We start from the raw sequence: 17,385 nt of genomic DNA on the forward strand, positions 1-17,385 counted from the left end.
GAATGGAGTCATTACATGCCACCAAAAATACGAGACAGCTTAAGAAATACTCATGTAAGAAGCAAAACCACAGGAGGGAGGGAGACAGGGTGGGAGAGAGGGAGGGAGGGAGAGAAAGAATTGGAGAAAATCAGCAAAAGTGATATAAATTTGGATTACAAAGAGGATAATTACTTTTTTGGGTAGGACTGTAAGTTTAATCTTTCTACAGAATAAAGTAAAAAAACAATAATTCAATGGCAAAGATATGCGTGTTGCCTGGCTAAAATGAAAAGGCACATCCCCACTCTGAGAATTCGTTATCAAAAAACAAAATGGAAATCCGAGTAGCAAGATGGATTAAAAGGTGCCCCTTTATCAAGATTGTAAAGAATCTGCTTAAGAGAGTAGATATTACTGAAATTTTATAAAAAGTATAATGTCAGAGGGCTGCTAACAGGTATAGAATAGTCTGTAAATCAAACATTCTAGACATAAAACTTTCCTTCCTGGTTTCAAAAATAAATGGCCAATGTTTTGCAAGTATGACTAGATCAGTCTCTACTATGCTTTATATACTAATATAAACAGTAACAGGAAGAGTAAGTTACAGCAACAATAATGCTTAATTCACTAGTACTTATTTTTGAGCTGTTCTCTAGTTTTGGAAGCCTTTTTTGCTCATATTTCTATGTTGCTAGGTAAATCTGTGCAGATATAATTAAGATTCTATTACCTCCACATCACACTAAAAAAATGATAGTGTGGAACAATGTGGCACATTATTTTAAAGATGCCATGGAACTTCAGAAATTGTATTTTCCTATCTTTGCCAACATTTCACCAAATGGGGAGCACCAAGTATTTCTTTTCCAACTGAGAAAAATTATTGCATAAAATATGCATGACGAAATTTACTACCTTACTCAATTTTAAGTGCATAGTCCAGTGGCATCAAGTACATTCATACTGTTGTGCTACCACCATCAGGAAATCTATTCATTTGTAAATGACTCTTAGTTTTCTTTCCATTTCTCTGGGTTTACAGGTAAGAGGCCAGCATCTGTGAAAACTCTTAGTTCATATCTGCCAGACATTTCTTAAAAATAAGACTTTTCAGAAATCCAGAAGTCATTTTGAGAGGCATTCCTGGGTCCAAAGAAGGAGAAGGGCTTTTATAAGCACAAATCAGTGTGTGGCAGAACATGCAGCAGCTGCTCAGGAACTACTTGGTCTCCCCAGGCCCAGGGAGCAGCCCATCCTATGGCCATGAAGTTAGAGCAGCGAATGTGAGATAGAAGCACCAGAGGTGCCTGCCTGGGAGGGGGCCTGTGTCAGCGCCAGCAGATCTCTAGCCCAATACAAAGACCATTTTGCTGCTAATCCAGAGAAATTGATCTCATTGTTCACACTCATGGACAGAGAAAACCTGACAGTGATTTCAAATGAGGCCCATACCAATTATTCTATGGAATTTAATGCTGGTTCAGTGACTGAATGTTGTCATTGCTGCCTGGCTCTGAGACAGAAAGGGAAGGAGAGCCAGAAAATAAGGAGTCACTGGCGAGGCTCTGTGGGAGCTGATTAATGGGTCTCTAGAGCAGATAAAAACTGTCAATGATGGAATAATGTCTGGAGTCAAGTTCTTTATATAAGTTACTAGCAGGGCTTATAACACTCATTTCCATGGGGTCTGTAAAGAAGAATCATCTGTTTTTGGATACCACAGATTCCCTTAAACTATGCGATCCCTCCTACTTCATTCAAACACATGCAGTTTGAAGAGGACACCTGTCCCATTACCACCAGTAAGAACCATAGGCCAGATTGTAAGCTTTCTCTCTGCAACCAAGTTGCTTTTTACATGGGCACCTCAGGGAAGCATCATGGTGAAACCCAGTCAAAGAAGGGATTCACTCAGGGACAGAACAACAAAAGCAGCCAACAAAGATGATCTGGACAGAGTTGGAAATTATTAGAGCCAGGTATTCATAATTGTAATGTCTAAAATTGCCACAATCTCTTAATTTCATTTCAATTCAAATTGATTTATCTATACTTATTGTTCCTCCTGAGCAACACCGGATGTCAAATATTAAAACAATTTGCTTTATTAAAGCAAAACTTTCTCTGATTCTCTGAGCACACACCAAAAACTGATTGTGGCCGGTGGGACTGTCCAGCAGAGTGGCAAGCACAAAAAGGTCAAAAGACAATCTGGCACTTGAATTTCTGTTTTGATAATACACAAGGAAGGAAAGGCACTTGTGAATAAATGTTACTTTAATAACCCTGAAACCAGCCACATGCTCAATCCATTTCTTAGTTATTTTTAAGGGGAGAGTCATGAAAATCTGTCCCATAAACTTACTTCAGGGAATGTTTTGTAAAATAAAAATAACCTACCAGCTCACTTTAAGAAAATGTAACTGTAAAGTGTAAGGACTCTAACCTGCTGCTTCTGAAGAGAGAATCGACGAGTTCTTCCCCTAGCCACACACCCTTATTTTCCTATCCAAATACATCCTAAGTATATCTCTACATCTTTCATTAATATGTTTCTATTTCTCTCTTTTGTTCGGATAAGAAAAATTTTAAACATAAAATTTTACGTTTAAAATTTTTTCAAACACAGTGATACATAACATTGAAAGTACGAGTCCCTGTTCAGGTAGGTTTTAATGCTCCAACTATCTAACCTGATGCCAGCCACCCTGTATGAAAGGAGACTGCCAAAGGTCTGGCCTGGGCCCCTGCTCCTATCTGATATACTCATGTGTAGGGTGGGTGTGTAAGGTGCCAGGGAGGGTCTACTTCTCTTCAAAGGGGTATGGAAAGAGGATGGCAGAGTTGGATGGAACCTCAAAGACTACCTAGTCAAAGCCAGTGATTTTATGTGTGAAAAGACAAGTGACTTTCCTCCCAGGCATACTCAGTCACCTCTAGAATCCATTCTTCAGTTTATAAATACAAGAGAAAATAAACACTTGAGTGCATAGTCAAAGTTCAGAAGTTTAGGCTGACTTGACAAAGGATCTTCAGCAGTGTTGGGGTTCTCCTGTCCCAGGATCAGTAGACACATAATAGAGATACAGTATACTTTTAGGATAGAAAACACACTCTGTCCCAGGCTTACTGATAGTTGCAAACCCAGCCAGTGCTAGCTGGTCCCACGGGCTGGTTGAAAGCAGATGGATTCAGTGGTGAACAAACATTACCAGAAAACATGCACCAACAGGCACATCAGCAATAGTGTCAACCAAGGCCCCTACAATGTAATTATCACTCAGTAACAACAGAAGCCGCTCTTGGAAATCATATCTTATCTTTCCAAACCACACCGAGCAAAAACAATAATCAAAAAATGATTCTACTTTGTGATCATTTCTGACCCCATGATGATAGCAGAAGCCACTGTCTTATTCGAGATTATAGAAGCGTGGAGGCCTCGGAGGTGGCCATGGTGACAGCTCTGAGGCCGTCAGTCCCGATCAATCACCTTCCATTAAATGAAGGTTTTCCAATTTTGCGCTTCTCTCAAAGGCTTCATTTTGCCTGGATTAAGCTAAAGCACCAACAGTTGAACTTACTGCTCCTCAAATAAATGCTGTGAGCAGAAAGATGGGCTTTTCCACAGCAGGAACTTAACACCCAAGCAGACAACAGTGATGTGGTCACAAATAAAACTCACCTGACCACAAACACTTCACATGTACGTTATCCAAATTTCATGAGCAACCACAGAGCCCTGGAGGTACGGAGTATTTAGGGGTGCCAAGAGAAGGGGAGGTCAGCCAGTTGTTCCTTTTAGCTCCTGAAATCAATATGAAGCAATTCCAATATATTCATCAGAGTGCTGCAGTATTCTCTTAGATTTCAGAAGTGGGTCTCCTAAGAGTTTTACACTATGTGGTTTTACTACTTAGTATCTATTATCTCCATGACGGAGAAAAGTCATTTTTCTAAAATATAGCAGATATGTCTAGGGAAAGGAAGCAGTTTTAAATCAATTGAAAGGCATGCTTATAAAATAAGAGCTCCTTAAGGAAAGGGAGGCATCTGATTTATCTAACTGATGGCTGGGTACATGCTTGCTACACTCATACCCCAAATCCACAAGAAAGAAGTCAGTTTAGGTAAAAAATATGATCAAAGCAACAATCATGAACATTTTTCTGTATGTAATATTGTGATTTATAAGAAATATATATTTACTCATTCAGATGACCAAAATATATTCTTCATATATTTGACCTTTATCAAAGTTCTTAACTCAGTTTCCAAAAGCCTTGGAATTTCTGAAATGTTGAGAGAATGGATCTGTTAATGAAGGGAAGTTCTGGAAAACACCTGAGAATGGGGGCTTATTGCCAAGGAAACCAACATGACTAGTGGACGAAACTGTCCCCTTCAGCTCCCTGATTCCCGAGAGGGAAGAAAGGCTAGAGATTGAGTTCAGTTGCCAATGGTCAATGATTTAATCAACCATGCCTGTGTAATATCTCCATACATGTCCAACAGGGAGGGACTTTGGAGAACTTTCAGGTTAGAGAGCCAGAATACTTTGATGGGCCACATTTACTGGACCCCAGGCTCTACAAGGAAGAAACTTCTTTGTTAAGGACCTTGTCCTGTGTAACTCTTCATCTGGCTATTGATCCAGATTCTTTATATGTCTTGTGATCTAGTGAGTAACCTGGTTTCCTGTGAGCTGCCTTAGTGAATTAATGGAACCTGAGCAGTGGGTTGAAGGTACCTCTGATTTACAGCCAGTTGGTAAGAAGCACAGACAACAGCCTGGCATCTTAAGTGGAGTGTGGTCTTGGGAGACTGAGCCTTATCCCAGGATAGATAATGGCAGGATTGAGTTGAATTCCCAGATACCCTACTGGCATCCGAGAGTTTTGTTGGTGTGGGAGATCCCATATACACCCCCATTAGAAATTGGTCTCAGGACAGCTAAACAGTGTATAATAAACCTACTTCTTCATTATTATTTTTAATGGTTATATAACTGTGATAAGAATGAGAAACAGTGATAAGAACAATAAGGGATGGGGCCTCCCTGGTGGCGCAAGGGGTTAAGATGCAACCTATGAAGCTATCCGCAGCCACTGCAGCACGAGTTTGATCCCCAGCCAGGGAGGTGACCCACATGGCGCAGCAGACCTCTCCTGACTCACCCACTGCTCCCCTCAGCAGTGTATTTCAGTTATTCTGCCTATTCTGTTCCTTACTGTCTCTGGTGAATACTCTCACCCCGCCATCTATGGCCTATACCCCAGCTCTTGTATGCATAAATAAATAAATCTTAAAAAAAAAGAACAGAAAGGGATGATGAAGGAAGACAAGGAGTTCAGAATTAGAACAAACAGGGCTACAGGCTACAGCCGAGACTGACTAGAGAGGTCCCAGAGTAGTACAGTGTGATATGTTTTATTTGGCCCACATGAATATTTTTTAAATGTTAATTTGTCAACACTAAAATATTGGGAGATTTTGCTTAAAGATACAGATTTCAGACTTCTTTTTTAAAAAAATAAACAGATGATCTGGCAATTCTAGGCATGAAGTTCCACTTGGCAAAAATCCGCTGTTTACTCTCTAGTTTGCCATTGGAGAGAATCACAGTTGCCCACTTCATTCATGAACATTTCTTGTGTAGCCCCTGTAAGCATTTGAAGGGATGAAGGAAATTTTGGGGGATGCAAAAATTGGAGGCATGGAAGAGGCAGCTTATTTTGGGATAAAGGTAATATATCCACAGAGAACATGAACAGACTGAGATCGTGTTGGGGCAATCTGGAGAAACCAATGGGCAGAGTCAAAGACCTTGAGATTCAGGTGCAATGTGGCTCTGAGAAGCAGAACTGTGTGCTGCCTATGAAGCCATCCAGGTGAGCAGACGAAGCAGCATCAAGGAAAAGTGCCAAGAAAAGAAGCAGAGGACTGAGTCCTAAGTATTGTCCTCAACAGAAGAGAGAAGAGGGGGAAAAAATGAAATGACCAAAGGAGATTGATGAATTTGCATCCTAGGCTCTCCAAGATCTGGTCCTAGCCTGGTCTAGCTATATTTTCTACACCTCTGCAGCCTGGCCAGCCTGTCCTATTTCTTAAGAAACCAAGTGTCATTTCCTGCCTAGCTGTGTCCTTCTAAACTGCCAGAAATGCTATTTTCCCCTACATGCCCCTACATCCCCTATATGCCTTTGTTGCATTTCAACTTTCTACAATGAACTCAAGGGTGGCTCCCAGTTAGCCTGTTCCCATGTCTATAAAGACTATATTGCACTGCCCTAAATTTACTTCCCATTAGACAGAGTGCTCCTGGGGCCAGGCACCAGGTCTTCCCTGGCTTTTCCTGCTCAGTGCCTGACACTCAGAGGCATTCAACAATAACAGGACAAAGGAAGAAAAGTAGTAAGCAGCTGCATGTGGAAAGGATATATCTTGGATAATGTGGTGCCACAGAAATCAAAGAAGAGTCATTTCTGAGGGACACAACCCTCTCAAATACCAGAAGTTACTCAAGGAGAGTGAGGATGAAGAGAGGCACCAGACTGAAGAAGAATCCATCACTAATAAGTTTGGGTGGGGGGATGGTTTCTGATACATTATTGAAAAGCATTTTGTGTATATGTATGTACGTGTATGTCAAAAGGCTTAACATTGTTCCCATGCTAATATCAATCCAGTTGGGAAATAAATCTGCAGTGGAAGATGGGTTTCATTATGATTTCTAGCTGTCTGGCTCAACCTCCATTTCCATTTTGAAGGTGCTCCCTTCAGACTCTGGGAAGGAGGCAGCACGTGACTTCTGACTTGGGATGCTAACACTGCCAGGGTCTTCCTCTCCCCACGTTTGGCAGCCAGGAGAGTTCAGCTAGCCTCCTCTGACCAAGAAAGGCAGTGAAGGGCAGTGGTGTCACTCGGCAACGCTGGCTTTGGCCTCCAGCCCTCACTCTCCTTGCCCAGGGGCACTACTCTGCCCTTTGGCTCCCCAGCTCACTGTCCCTTCTCTAGGCCTCAAACAACCTTCCAGTCAGGGCTCCATGATTATAAAACAGCTGAAGCCAATCTCTGATTTTGCTCGTGGAAGCATCATAACCCACATCCTTTATGACAGAAAAATACTCTAAATATAGGGAAAAGCTTTGTGCATCTAATGCAGCATTATTTATACAGCAAATGTGGGGGGGGGGGAATCTAAAACCCTCAAACAGAAGTAAGTTAATGATGATCCAGCTATTTGACAGAATGGTACTAATGGTACCAAAAGAAAAATATGTTTATAATGAAATGTTACAAAACAGAAGGGTTTAAAAATACAGTATTTTCATGCTCTTACAAATTACTACTTGTAAGGGAAAAAATGACTGGCAGTACCAAAATAATAAAAGGAGTATTTTTTCTCTTAAAATGTTATTTTTTTTAAATTACAAAATATAGACATGCTGTAGAAAAAAAAATTCTAAAGATAAAGAAAACACTGCTCGTCTCCAGGTACACAGCTCCATGCCTGGCTGTGTCAAGGACATCTGCTCTTGGATGAGAGGCATCATGGTCTGATGAACAATTCTAACTGTACACACATGGATCCTCCCATCTTCCCTGCTTCCCTCCCTTGCTCCTGCCCCTCCTTTCAATGGGGGTCACATCATTCACATCCTGCTTATTTTGGTTTTTCACTTTATTGGACCTAGAAGTAGCATCTCTTGCTCAGTCCTCAGGTCTCTGCTCCTGTGCTGTGTCCTCGTGGAAGCCCAAGTCCTAGACTGACGCAGACCCTCTGCTGCCTACACAGCCCGGAGTCCTGAGCGATTCACACCTCTCCCACACTCAAGTTCCTGAGGGCAGGAATGTGCCCTGTCTACCTTTCAGTCCCAGTGCCTGGCACATGGATGGTGCCCAGGACTTATGTTGGTTTAAGAAAAGAATGACTGTGGTAGCAATAAGCTTGGGGACAAGATGGTTTTCAAGGCAGACATGCATTAGTGCAGGACGGGGCACTTCTCTGGAGACTGAATGAAAGATAATACAGGGGTTATAGACACAGACACACATGTATGTAAAGATAATGGCAGCTGGGGAGTTTAACTAGATTGTCTCAACAAAGGATGATAAGAGAAAGACAAAAACAGATAACAAGCATATTCTTGATTAACGGTAAGATAAATAAAAACACTGACAGTTATTCTTTTGATCCAGATTGTGTTTGTGGTAGAGTTTTAAAAATAATTCCCTAAGAGCTTAAACTGTCTAAATTATGGTAAATATGTCTGCTAATAAACTAGACAACTTAAAACTCAGTGTCTTACCTAGGTTGTACTAAGGTCCAAAAGAGCTAGGATAAGAAAAGGCATGCTCAAGTGCTAAACAAAGGGAAGACAGCACCATCACCACTGCGCATGTGCCCTCCGCAGCATTCATTATGTCATGACTGGTGATGGGCTTCAGCCACAGCAGTCTAACTTTCAAGTTTGTTTTCTTTTTAATATCAGCTCCATGTTTAATCAAATGAGGGTTGCTGCCTTCCCAGCACCAGAATATCCCTGCATGACTTGTAACATTACTATTCTCTATACAAGTCCTTCTATCCCAGCTCCAACAGAGGTGAGAACTCTGGGTCTTATCGAGTAAGGAAGCTCTTGGCAACCACTTTAAAGCTGCATGTTAACACAGCTGGTGTTTATCGAGGACTTCCTAGAACCAGTTACTAACTATGCCACCCAACTTGTTCTCCTTCAGTCTGCAGAATTACCATGTGTACTAGAAACTCTGACTCTCTATTTTATAAAGAAAGGTGAGCCAGGGCAAGCAGCTCTCCAAGTCACCCAGTGTCAGCCAGCAAGACAAATCTAGTGATTCCAGGTTGGGAGAGTGTTAATGCAATGCCAGTTGAGCTGATTTCTAACCACATTACTAAAACGTTGCTAAAATCACAATGAATGTGCTTGGACAACATTACGTAATAGTCAATATGCTGAGAAGCAACACTGTCCCTCAAGCCGAGTCATTCAGAATTCTTAGTCTGGCCTTTCACAATTGGCTCTGTCCGTCAGACTCAGACGAGGCTCTAGTTTGAATTCTAATGAGGAGTAGGAACACTGAATATTTAAACTGCAATTACAAAGATCCTGCTTTTATGCAGATGTCCTAAATACCAGTAAGAAAACTGAGAATACACATAGGTACTCATGGAAAATATCAGTCTAATTTCCGTTTAGAAGCTGGAAGAAAACCAATATTGTTTTCCACTTGATGCTATTATTGGGGGGGGGGCAAAAAGGGGAGGAAAAACCACACAATCTCAGTAAAAATTTTAAAGCCCAGGCTCCCAAGTGAAAGGTTCACAAAGAGGTGCTCGAATCCTTTGTTAACAACTGAACAAACAAATTCATCATCAGGCCCTTCTGCGCGGCCCCTTTGCAATATGGTCTGTACTTATGACTAGAAATTTCCTCACTGCAAAAGCATCTATGACTGATATGTAAGATCAGCAAGGAAGATATGCTGAGGGTAGGGAAACAAAAGACCATTTCACGGTCCACAGCCTATTTTTTGCACTCTCTTAAGTGAAATGATGATGTGCCCGGCTGTGGCTGCTACCCTCAGCTCACTTGAGTCCTCTTAGCTAAAACAGTAGGAGAGTCACGTGAACAGTAACCAAGATACACTTGGAGGAGTAGTTAATTTCTACCCTTGAACAGTTAAATCATACCTTGCTTGTAGCTTAACTTCTGTGGCATTTGGATATACTTTTGTAAATGCTTTTATGAAAAGAAAATATGGAGTTTTTTTTTTTCCCCCCTCCGATTGGTCCTCTGGTTGATTCTCTTCTGCTGGTACCAACTATGTCTGTTGAGTTTTGAATTTCAGGGTTTTCTTTTTATATCTAAATGTTTGAGTCGGTCCCTTTTCCAGTTTTCTGTATTACTTTTTATAGTTTCCTATTCCCTGAAGATAATTCCAAGTTTGATTTCTTTAATTATAGTAGGCATAACTGATCGTATATCTGTGCAGACTGGCCTCTGTGGTCTGTTACTGGTCCTTGCTCATGTGGTGCTCTTTCCACGTATACTAGGTTATCTTTGACTGTGTGCTGGTCATTGCCCTGATAATTTTGTTTTTGTTTGGTTCCTAGAGACCTGGGATAAATATGCTCTCCCCTCCAGGAGGCGATTTCACCATTTGGCAGCCTAGAGCTTTAACAGATAAGTGTGTCTGAAACCAAATTCAGGGTATGAACTTTCCTGGCCTATCCTGAGTACAATTAGCAAGAAGTAAGTCGTCATGAGGGCTTTCTGTGCTTTCAGTTTGTCAGCAACTATGACTTTTTTCCTTTCTTTTTCTTTTCCTATTCTGCTCAGTGCCAAGGCTGCCTTTCCCATAATCCCTGAGAACAAGTTTAGTTCTGATTCACTTTCATCCTAAGAGCACAGTTCTTCGGAGTCCCACTTGAACATGGGAAGTGTCTCCAACTACAGTGGGTCCAATTGCAGTGGACCCAGACCTCAACTTCTGCCCCCATCTGCCTGCCCCTCTCAGGCAGTAGAGGTCCCTGACTGCTGTCTGCAACTATTGTGATTTATCACATTAAAGGGAAAGAAACTATCAGAAAGTACCTCAGAATTCAGAGGCTGAACGCAAAACAAAAGATCAGGCTAGTGTGGTGGTTACTCAAAAAATAAAATTAAACACAGAATTGCCATTTAATTCAGCAACTCTACCTCCAGGAATATACACAAAAAGCAGGAAATTGAATTGATACTTGTACACTCAACTTCAGAGCAGCATTATTCATAATAGCCAAAAGGTGGAAACTCACAGGAGTCCACTGAGATAAATAAACAAAATGTAGTATGAAACTATCATTCATCCTAAAAAGGGAAGGAAATTCTGATGTATGCTACCACAGAGAGGAATAGTGAAAACATTATTCTAAGTGAAATACGTCAGATATAAAAACAAATATTATGATTCTGTTTATGTGTGATGGGCCCAGATAGTCAAATTCTCTGAATTTGACTAAACTTGTTCTCAAATATACCCAGTAGTCTGGGTGCCAGAGGCTGGGAGGAGTTCCCGTTTCATGGGTACAGAGTATCAGTTTGGGATGATGAGACAATTCTGGAAATGGATAGTTGTGATGGTTACATAACAATTCAAATGTACTTAAGGACACAGCTGCATACTTAAAAAATAGTTACAAAGATAAATTTTGTGTGTATATTTTACCACAATTAAAAAAATTAAAATATCAGGCTAATTTTGCCAAAAACAGATAGACCTGTACTCAGTAAATCTTACAACATACCCTGGGCACAAAAGCTTAGTACTGATCAGTGAGACTTGGAAGGTATTATCTGGGTTTCATAACTATAAGTCTGATCTACTTATAGCTTTGGAGGCCACATGGTAAACCTTCATCAATATACAAAAAGTACAATGCTTGTCAACAAATGCATATATAATTGCAATTTCCCTTTAAAACATAAGACCACAAAAAATGTTCCTTTAAAAGTATCAGGCAGGCATTAGAGGGCCTCCCTGGTGGCGCAAGGGGTTAAGCACCGCACTATGAAGCAATCTGCAGCCTCTGCAGCATGAGTTCAATCCCTCACCTGCCAGAGAGCAACCCACATGGCGAAGTAGGCCTCTCCTGTTTCGCCCACTACTCCCCTCAGCAGTGTATTTCAGTCAGTCTGCCTATTCTGTTCCCCACTCTGTCTCTGGTGAATCCTCTCACCCCCCAGCATCTCTGGCCTGTACCCCAGCTCTTGTATGCATAAATAAATAAATCTTAAAAAAAAAAAGTATCAGGCATTGGAAATGTTATAAAGATGGTTATTTGGGTGTTGACCCACAATATAGACAAAACTACTATGTAACCATTAAGAGAAAAATTGAAGGGATAGGAGAAAGAATTCTCTCTAAAGCATTTCCATTGAAAATAATAAAGAAATTTCTCCTTTCAGTATCTATTTAATATTGCTATACTGTATTTATTCCTTTGAATCACTACATAAAATTTTGTTACAGATACTATATGTACATATAACTAAATATAGGTGGTGCATAAAATCAATTTACAGTAAACATATTTTAAAATACCAATAACAGTTATGAAAACATGCATTTTAGTATTTCTGGGAGTCTCTGAATTTTTTATTTTCAAAAAAACCTAAATGGTTTAGTTCAGAAGATTTTTATGGACATTTCTGGGTATAAATACCAACACCAGGAAAGACCATAAAATAAAAAATTGGCAACAGTAGAAACAACATTTTCCATCAGGTTTTCATGAATGATTGTTGAGGGCTAATATTGCTAATACAAAAACTTACCACCTCATCTATGAATATGTTCATTCCAAATTAATGGCAACATGACAGTTTAGCACACAAGAAAAGACCTCAGGAAAGTTGCCATTTAACTGGGAAGATTCTTCCTTCTCTGGACATATAAAGATAATAGCTAATATTTGTTCACTGACACCATCAGTGAAATACTATTAAATAGTGAACACTCGAATTCTGTCCTAGCCCAATTCACTCAGATCTCCAAGAAAGGGCCTGGGGATCAGTATTTTAAGAATTGCATCAAATGATTCTTATCTTGGCATGGATATTCCCATTTTATACAAGAAGTAATGTGACAGCCAGAGAGAACATCACTAAATAAAAGATTTGATCTCAGTTGGACTTCAGGCCCTAGGCTCTCAACTGTTTTGCAGTTCAAGTTGCAACAATTTAGCTTGTGACTTAAAAAGGACACAAAAGTAAGCAATACTACCTTTAAAATCCATGGGATCTACCACTACCTGCCTGCAGAATGTCACACAAGTTCCCAAACTACTATAGTTTGTAAGCATAAAGGTTTCTTATTTGAAATTAAAAAAAAAAAAAGAACAATGCCATTATACTTCCCCTGCACAGATAAAGATTTGCTTCAATTTAACAGGATTTTGGTATCTTTGAGCATATTTATTGTTTCACCCAATGGGTGTGTCTATATTAGAAAAGCAACCAAATCCTCTCAGTAATTAGATAAACAAGGAAACTCAAAGCAGAGTAAATGTTTGTGCTATTAAAGACCCAGAGCCGTGACTATAGCCATCTCTTACCACAAGATGTTGACTTTCTGTCCACCATATTCACACGCCTGGTTTCAGTGCGAAGTTTCTCATCCGTATTTTCCACCAGGTTGGCAAGGTCATCAATTATCTCTAGAAAGGAAAACAAAGATACATGGTTAATACTCAAAAAATGCTCTGGTTCACATCAAACTATTCCAGTTATGGTAATTCTTCCTAGTAATACATCTCTCAAGTATACCGAGAGAAAAGGGAACGAACTCACGGATAGTCTTTGAAAACTGTAATTTCTGATTCAAAGAAGAAAAAAAAATTAACAAAGGAGAAATGTCAAAAATTCAGAGGAGAGAAGGCATGAATCTATGAAATTATGGCCAGCCGAACTGTCACTTGAGTATAAAGGTGACAGACAGCAAAGATGACTTCAGGAATAATGGGGCCCATCTTAGGAGAAATGCTTGATGATGAAATAGTCAACCAAGTGGTGATAGCGATAAAGAACTCTAGAATGGAGAAGCAGGGGACAGAAATAACTGAATCCATTTAAATACTGAGTTGAAAAACATACATGAATTAGGCTAGAGAAAGACATGAATGTTATAAACAGTGACAGTATAATTATAACAGTTGGGGAGGAGGAAGGTGAAAAGAAGTTGAAGGTGTTAATCTCACAGGAGAGTCTATCAGGATGTTAAAAATGTAAAACACAGAAAACTTGGAGCTTTAGAAAATCACCAAAGCAGCAATGTTTTGTATAATCTTTCTGTTAACCTTAGTAATTTTAGCAATTACTTTTAGTTCTTAGTAATTACTATCTCTTGTGATGAATCCTTTGTGACGTTTACCTTTTTTTACACTAATCTTTTTAAAAATTAAGTACTTACCATTTAAAATAGCACATATAGCATGATCTTAATTATGTAAAATTATTCCTATCCATCCACTTATATGCATAGCAGTACCCCCCCCCCTTGTCCTCCAAGATCCTTAATAGAGGCTTGGAACCTCAACAGTACTGAATCCTATTTATGTTTTCCCCTACACATACATACCTTATGATAGTTTATCAACTGGGCACAGCAAGAGATTAACAATAATCCATAATAAAATAGAACAATTATAACAATATAATGAAAGTTAAATGAATGTCATTTCTCTCAAAATATCTTACTGTATGTAATATTTCTGGCTTGTGGTTGGCTGTGGGTAACTGAAATCTCAGAAAGCAAAACCTCGGAAAGAGAGGACGACTGTGCACACATATATGGATGAATCTGGGTGATGTTAATCATGATTATATCTAGGGATACTAGGGTATCTTCCTTTTACTTCCTGTATTGTTTCCTGTGTTCTTATGATGAACATATATTATTTTATCAATTTTGATTCTTTTTACTCCCTCCACCCCTTCCTTCCTCTTTTAGTGATCACGTCGGAGATACTGTCCAAAACACACGACCATTTTTCTGAAAGCATGAAATAAACACGGAAGTCAAAAAGGGTTTCCAAAATGGGATGTGAGCTAAGTTTTGAAGGCCCTTTGAGTGCAGAGGCAGGAAAAAGCAATCCATGCACAAAAAGAAGCATGTGAAAGACAAGAAGAGGTGGTGGTCTGTCATCTGGCCTCCCTACATCACTTCTTCCAGCCTCCCTTTACTTATGGTCCTCAGATTTTGTATTCTAATTATTTGTTTGCATCTTTTTTTTTTTTTTTTTTTTGATTCATCTCTGTTTCTCCCACCCATCCCTGGGAGAGCACCTAGTACACAGCAAGACAAAATAAATTCTAAAAGATAAAGGCAGTGAATGAATGGCTTCTAAAAGATAAAAGCACTGAATAATTTCAAAGCACTTTGATGCTTCTTAGAAAAGTGGATCGAAGCCAAATTTGTCAAATATTGTCTATATAACACTTACCTAGAAAATCTTTCACTATTATTTAACAATTCATTCATAACCCTATTCCTTTGTATTCAATGACATACTCTCTCCCAGTTTTCCTTCTATCTGTCTACAAGCTCTGTCAAGAGTCTCCTCTTCTTAAATGCTGGCAACCCCCTGAGTTCTGCATATTTTTGCTTTTTAATACTAACACAGTGGTATTATATCACTGAGTTCACCAATATTTAAAATAAAAACCTGAAAACTTTTTGCTCTACAGTGCTTCAACATTTTTGACACCTAAACCAACTGCTTACTAATTTCTACCTTAACATTTCTACCAACAAACCTCTGAATGTCAAGGTCTCTGAACTCCTCATCTGCTCTCAGATTTGACTTCTATATTCCTAGTCTCACTTAATGGCACCATTGTTCATTAGCTTAGCTGAGCTAGAAATCTGAAGAGCTGCTCAGTCTTCTCCCTTCCCTTTCATATGACATTCCATTTATTAGACAGTAGTCAGTTCTACCTCCCCAGGATCTCTTACTCCCACAGCTTTTTCTGACCTGTTACTATTTCTCACAAAATTTTGCCAGTGTTTCTCAAATAGTGTTCCAATGTACAGTCCTACTTCTAGTCCTGAATTCTTTTAATCCAATCTCCATACAATAGGCAGGAACATACATATTTTTTCAAGTCACAATTAAAATTTCAATGCTTGTATTTGGCTAGTGGCTGCTGTACTGTACAACATAGCTCTAAAGCAATCACTTAAAAAAAAAAAAAAAAGAAAGCCAACACACACACACACCCCTCACCCACTATCACCACCAAGAGGTATATATAGTTTTAGAAAATATCAAGAGGGAATAAAATTAAATAGAAAAAATGCACTATTCCCCCAAAAGGAGAGAGGAAGGGAGGAACAGAAACAAAGAAGAGAAGGGACAAAAAACCAAATACCTAGAAGGCAGACATCAATCCAACTCTATTAATAGTCATATTAGAAATAAATGGAGTGGGGCCTCCCTGGTGGTGCAGGCTGTTGAGCACAGCACTGTGAAGCTGTCTGCAGCCTCTGCAGTGCTGGTTGGATCCCTGATGGCCACAGAGCAATGCAGATGGTGCAGCAGACCTCTCCTGTTGCACACGCTGCTCCCCTCAGCAGTGTATTTCAGCCAATCTGCCTGTTCTGTTCCCCACTCTGTCTCTGGTGAATCCTCTCACCCTCCCACACATCTGGCCTGTACCCTGGTTCTTGTATAAATAAATAATAAAAATCTTTAAAAAAAAGAAATAAATGGACTAACTCCTCTACTCAAAGACCAATGCTAGACAAGATTGAAAAAATAAAAAGATGACAACTTCATGCTTTTAACAGTAAATACAAAGCACAGAGAGTGCATGAGAAAGCTGGTATGGCTGCATCAGCATGAGACAGACAGGCTGCAAGTCAAGGAGTATTATTAGAGGTCAAAAGGAACCTTTGTTATGATGAAAGAACACATGACAAAATCCAAAAAAATCTCCAATAAAAATTAAGGAAATGACCTCTAAATAACCCATGGGACAAAAATGAAATCACAAGAGAAAATAGCAAATATTTTGAACTGAATAATGACAATCAACCCCAAATTTGTGAAATTCAATTAAAGCAGTGCTGAGAGGAAATTTTACTGCTCTAAACACAAATATTAAATAAAACATAAAACCAACGACAAGACTAAAGGAAATATGACCATCTCAAAAACTGCAGGAAAAGGATAAGAAAAAATTTAATATTCAGGATACAAATTCTCAGCACAATTGGAATGAAGGGGAAATTTTTCAATGTGGTGAAGGACTCGTTTGGAAAAACTAGTGCTAACATCACACTTCATGGTGAAACACTGACCGCTTTTCCTCTAAAGCCTGGAACAAAGCAGACATCTGCTCTGACAACTTTGAACATTTTATTAGAACTCTCACATTTATTTAAAGATTTATTTTTGCACAGAAGAACTGAGGTGTAGGCAAGAGGTGCAGGGATGAGAGGATTCACCACACAGAGTGGGGAGCTGAACAGGCAGATCTACTGAGATACACTGCTGAGGGGAGAAGCTGGCGAGACGGAGAGGTCTGTTTGCCTTGTGGATTAGCTCCCTGGCTGGGGATGGAACTCAGGTGGCCTCAGAGGGGCTTCGTGGTAGTAGTTAGCACTACTGACACTTAGGAAGTCCCCTAAAAGTCTCACATTTTAAGAAGGCAAGGGATAAAAGCAAAAAAAGATTTTAAAAGATATAAATAAGTATATGTATCTGCTGAAGACATGATTGTATACATGGGAAACCATATAATCTATTTTAAAGCTACTAGAATAAGTGAATTTAACAAACCTGTAGATATTTCAATTAGGAAAAAAAACAATGATTTTTCTATATACTAGTGA

The 17,385-nt window shown here is 39.4% G+C and overlaps 1 protein-coding gene across 1 annotated transcript in view; it reads right to left on the reverse strand.

The window, feature by feature from the left end:
* Positions 1 to 17,385, reverse strand: part of STX8 (syntaxin 8) — a 235,922-nt gene that overhangs the window by 76,018 nt on the left and 142,519 nt on the right. The window contains exon 7 of the mRNA XM_037495210.2: positions 13,106 to 13,207. Within this exon, the coding sequence (XP_037351107.1) occupies positions 13,106 to 13,207 (102 nt within the window). The remainder of the gene's footprint in view (positions 1 to 13,105; positions 13,208 to 17,385) is intronic.

The sequence above is a fragment of the Talpa occidentalis genome, unplaced genomic scaffold, assembly GCF_014898055.3.
Source record: "Talpa occidentalis isolate TD23 unplaced genomic scaffold, MPIMG_talOcc4v2.1 talOcc4.7, whole genome shotgun sequence".
NCBI lineage: Eukaryota > Metazoa > Chordata > Mammalia > Eulipotyphla > Talpidae > Talpa > Talpa occidentalis.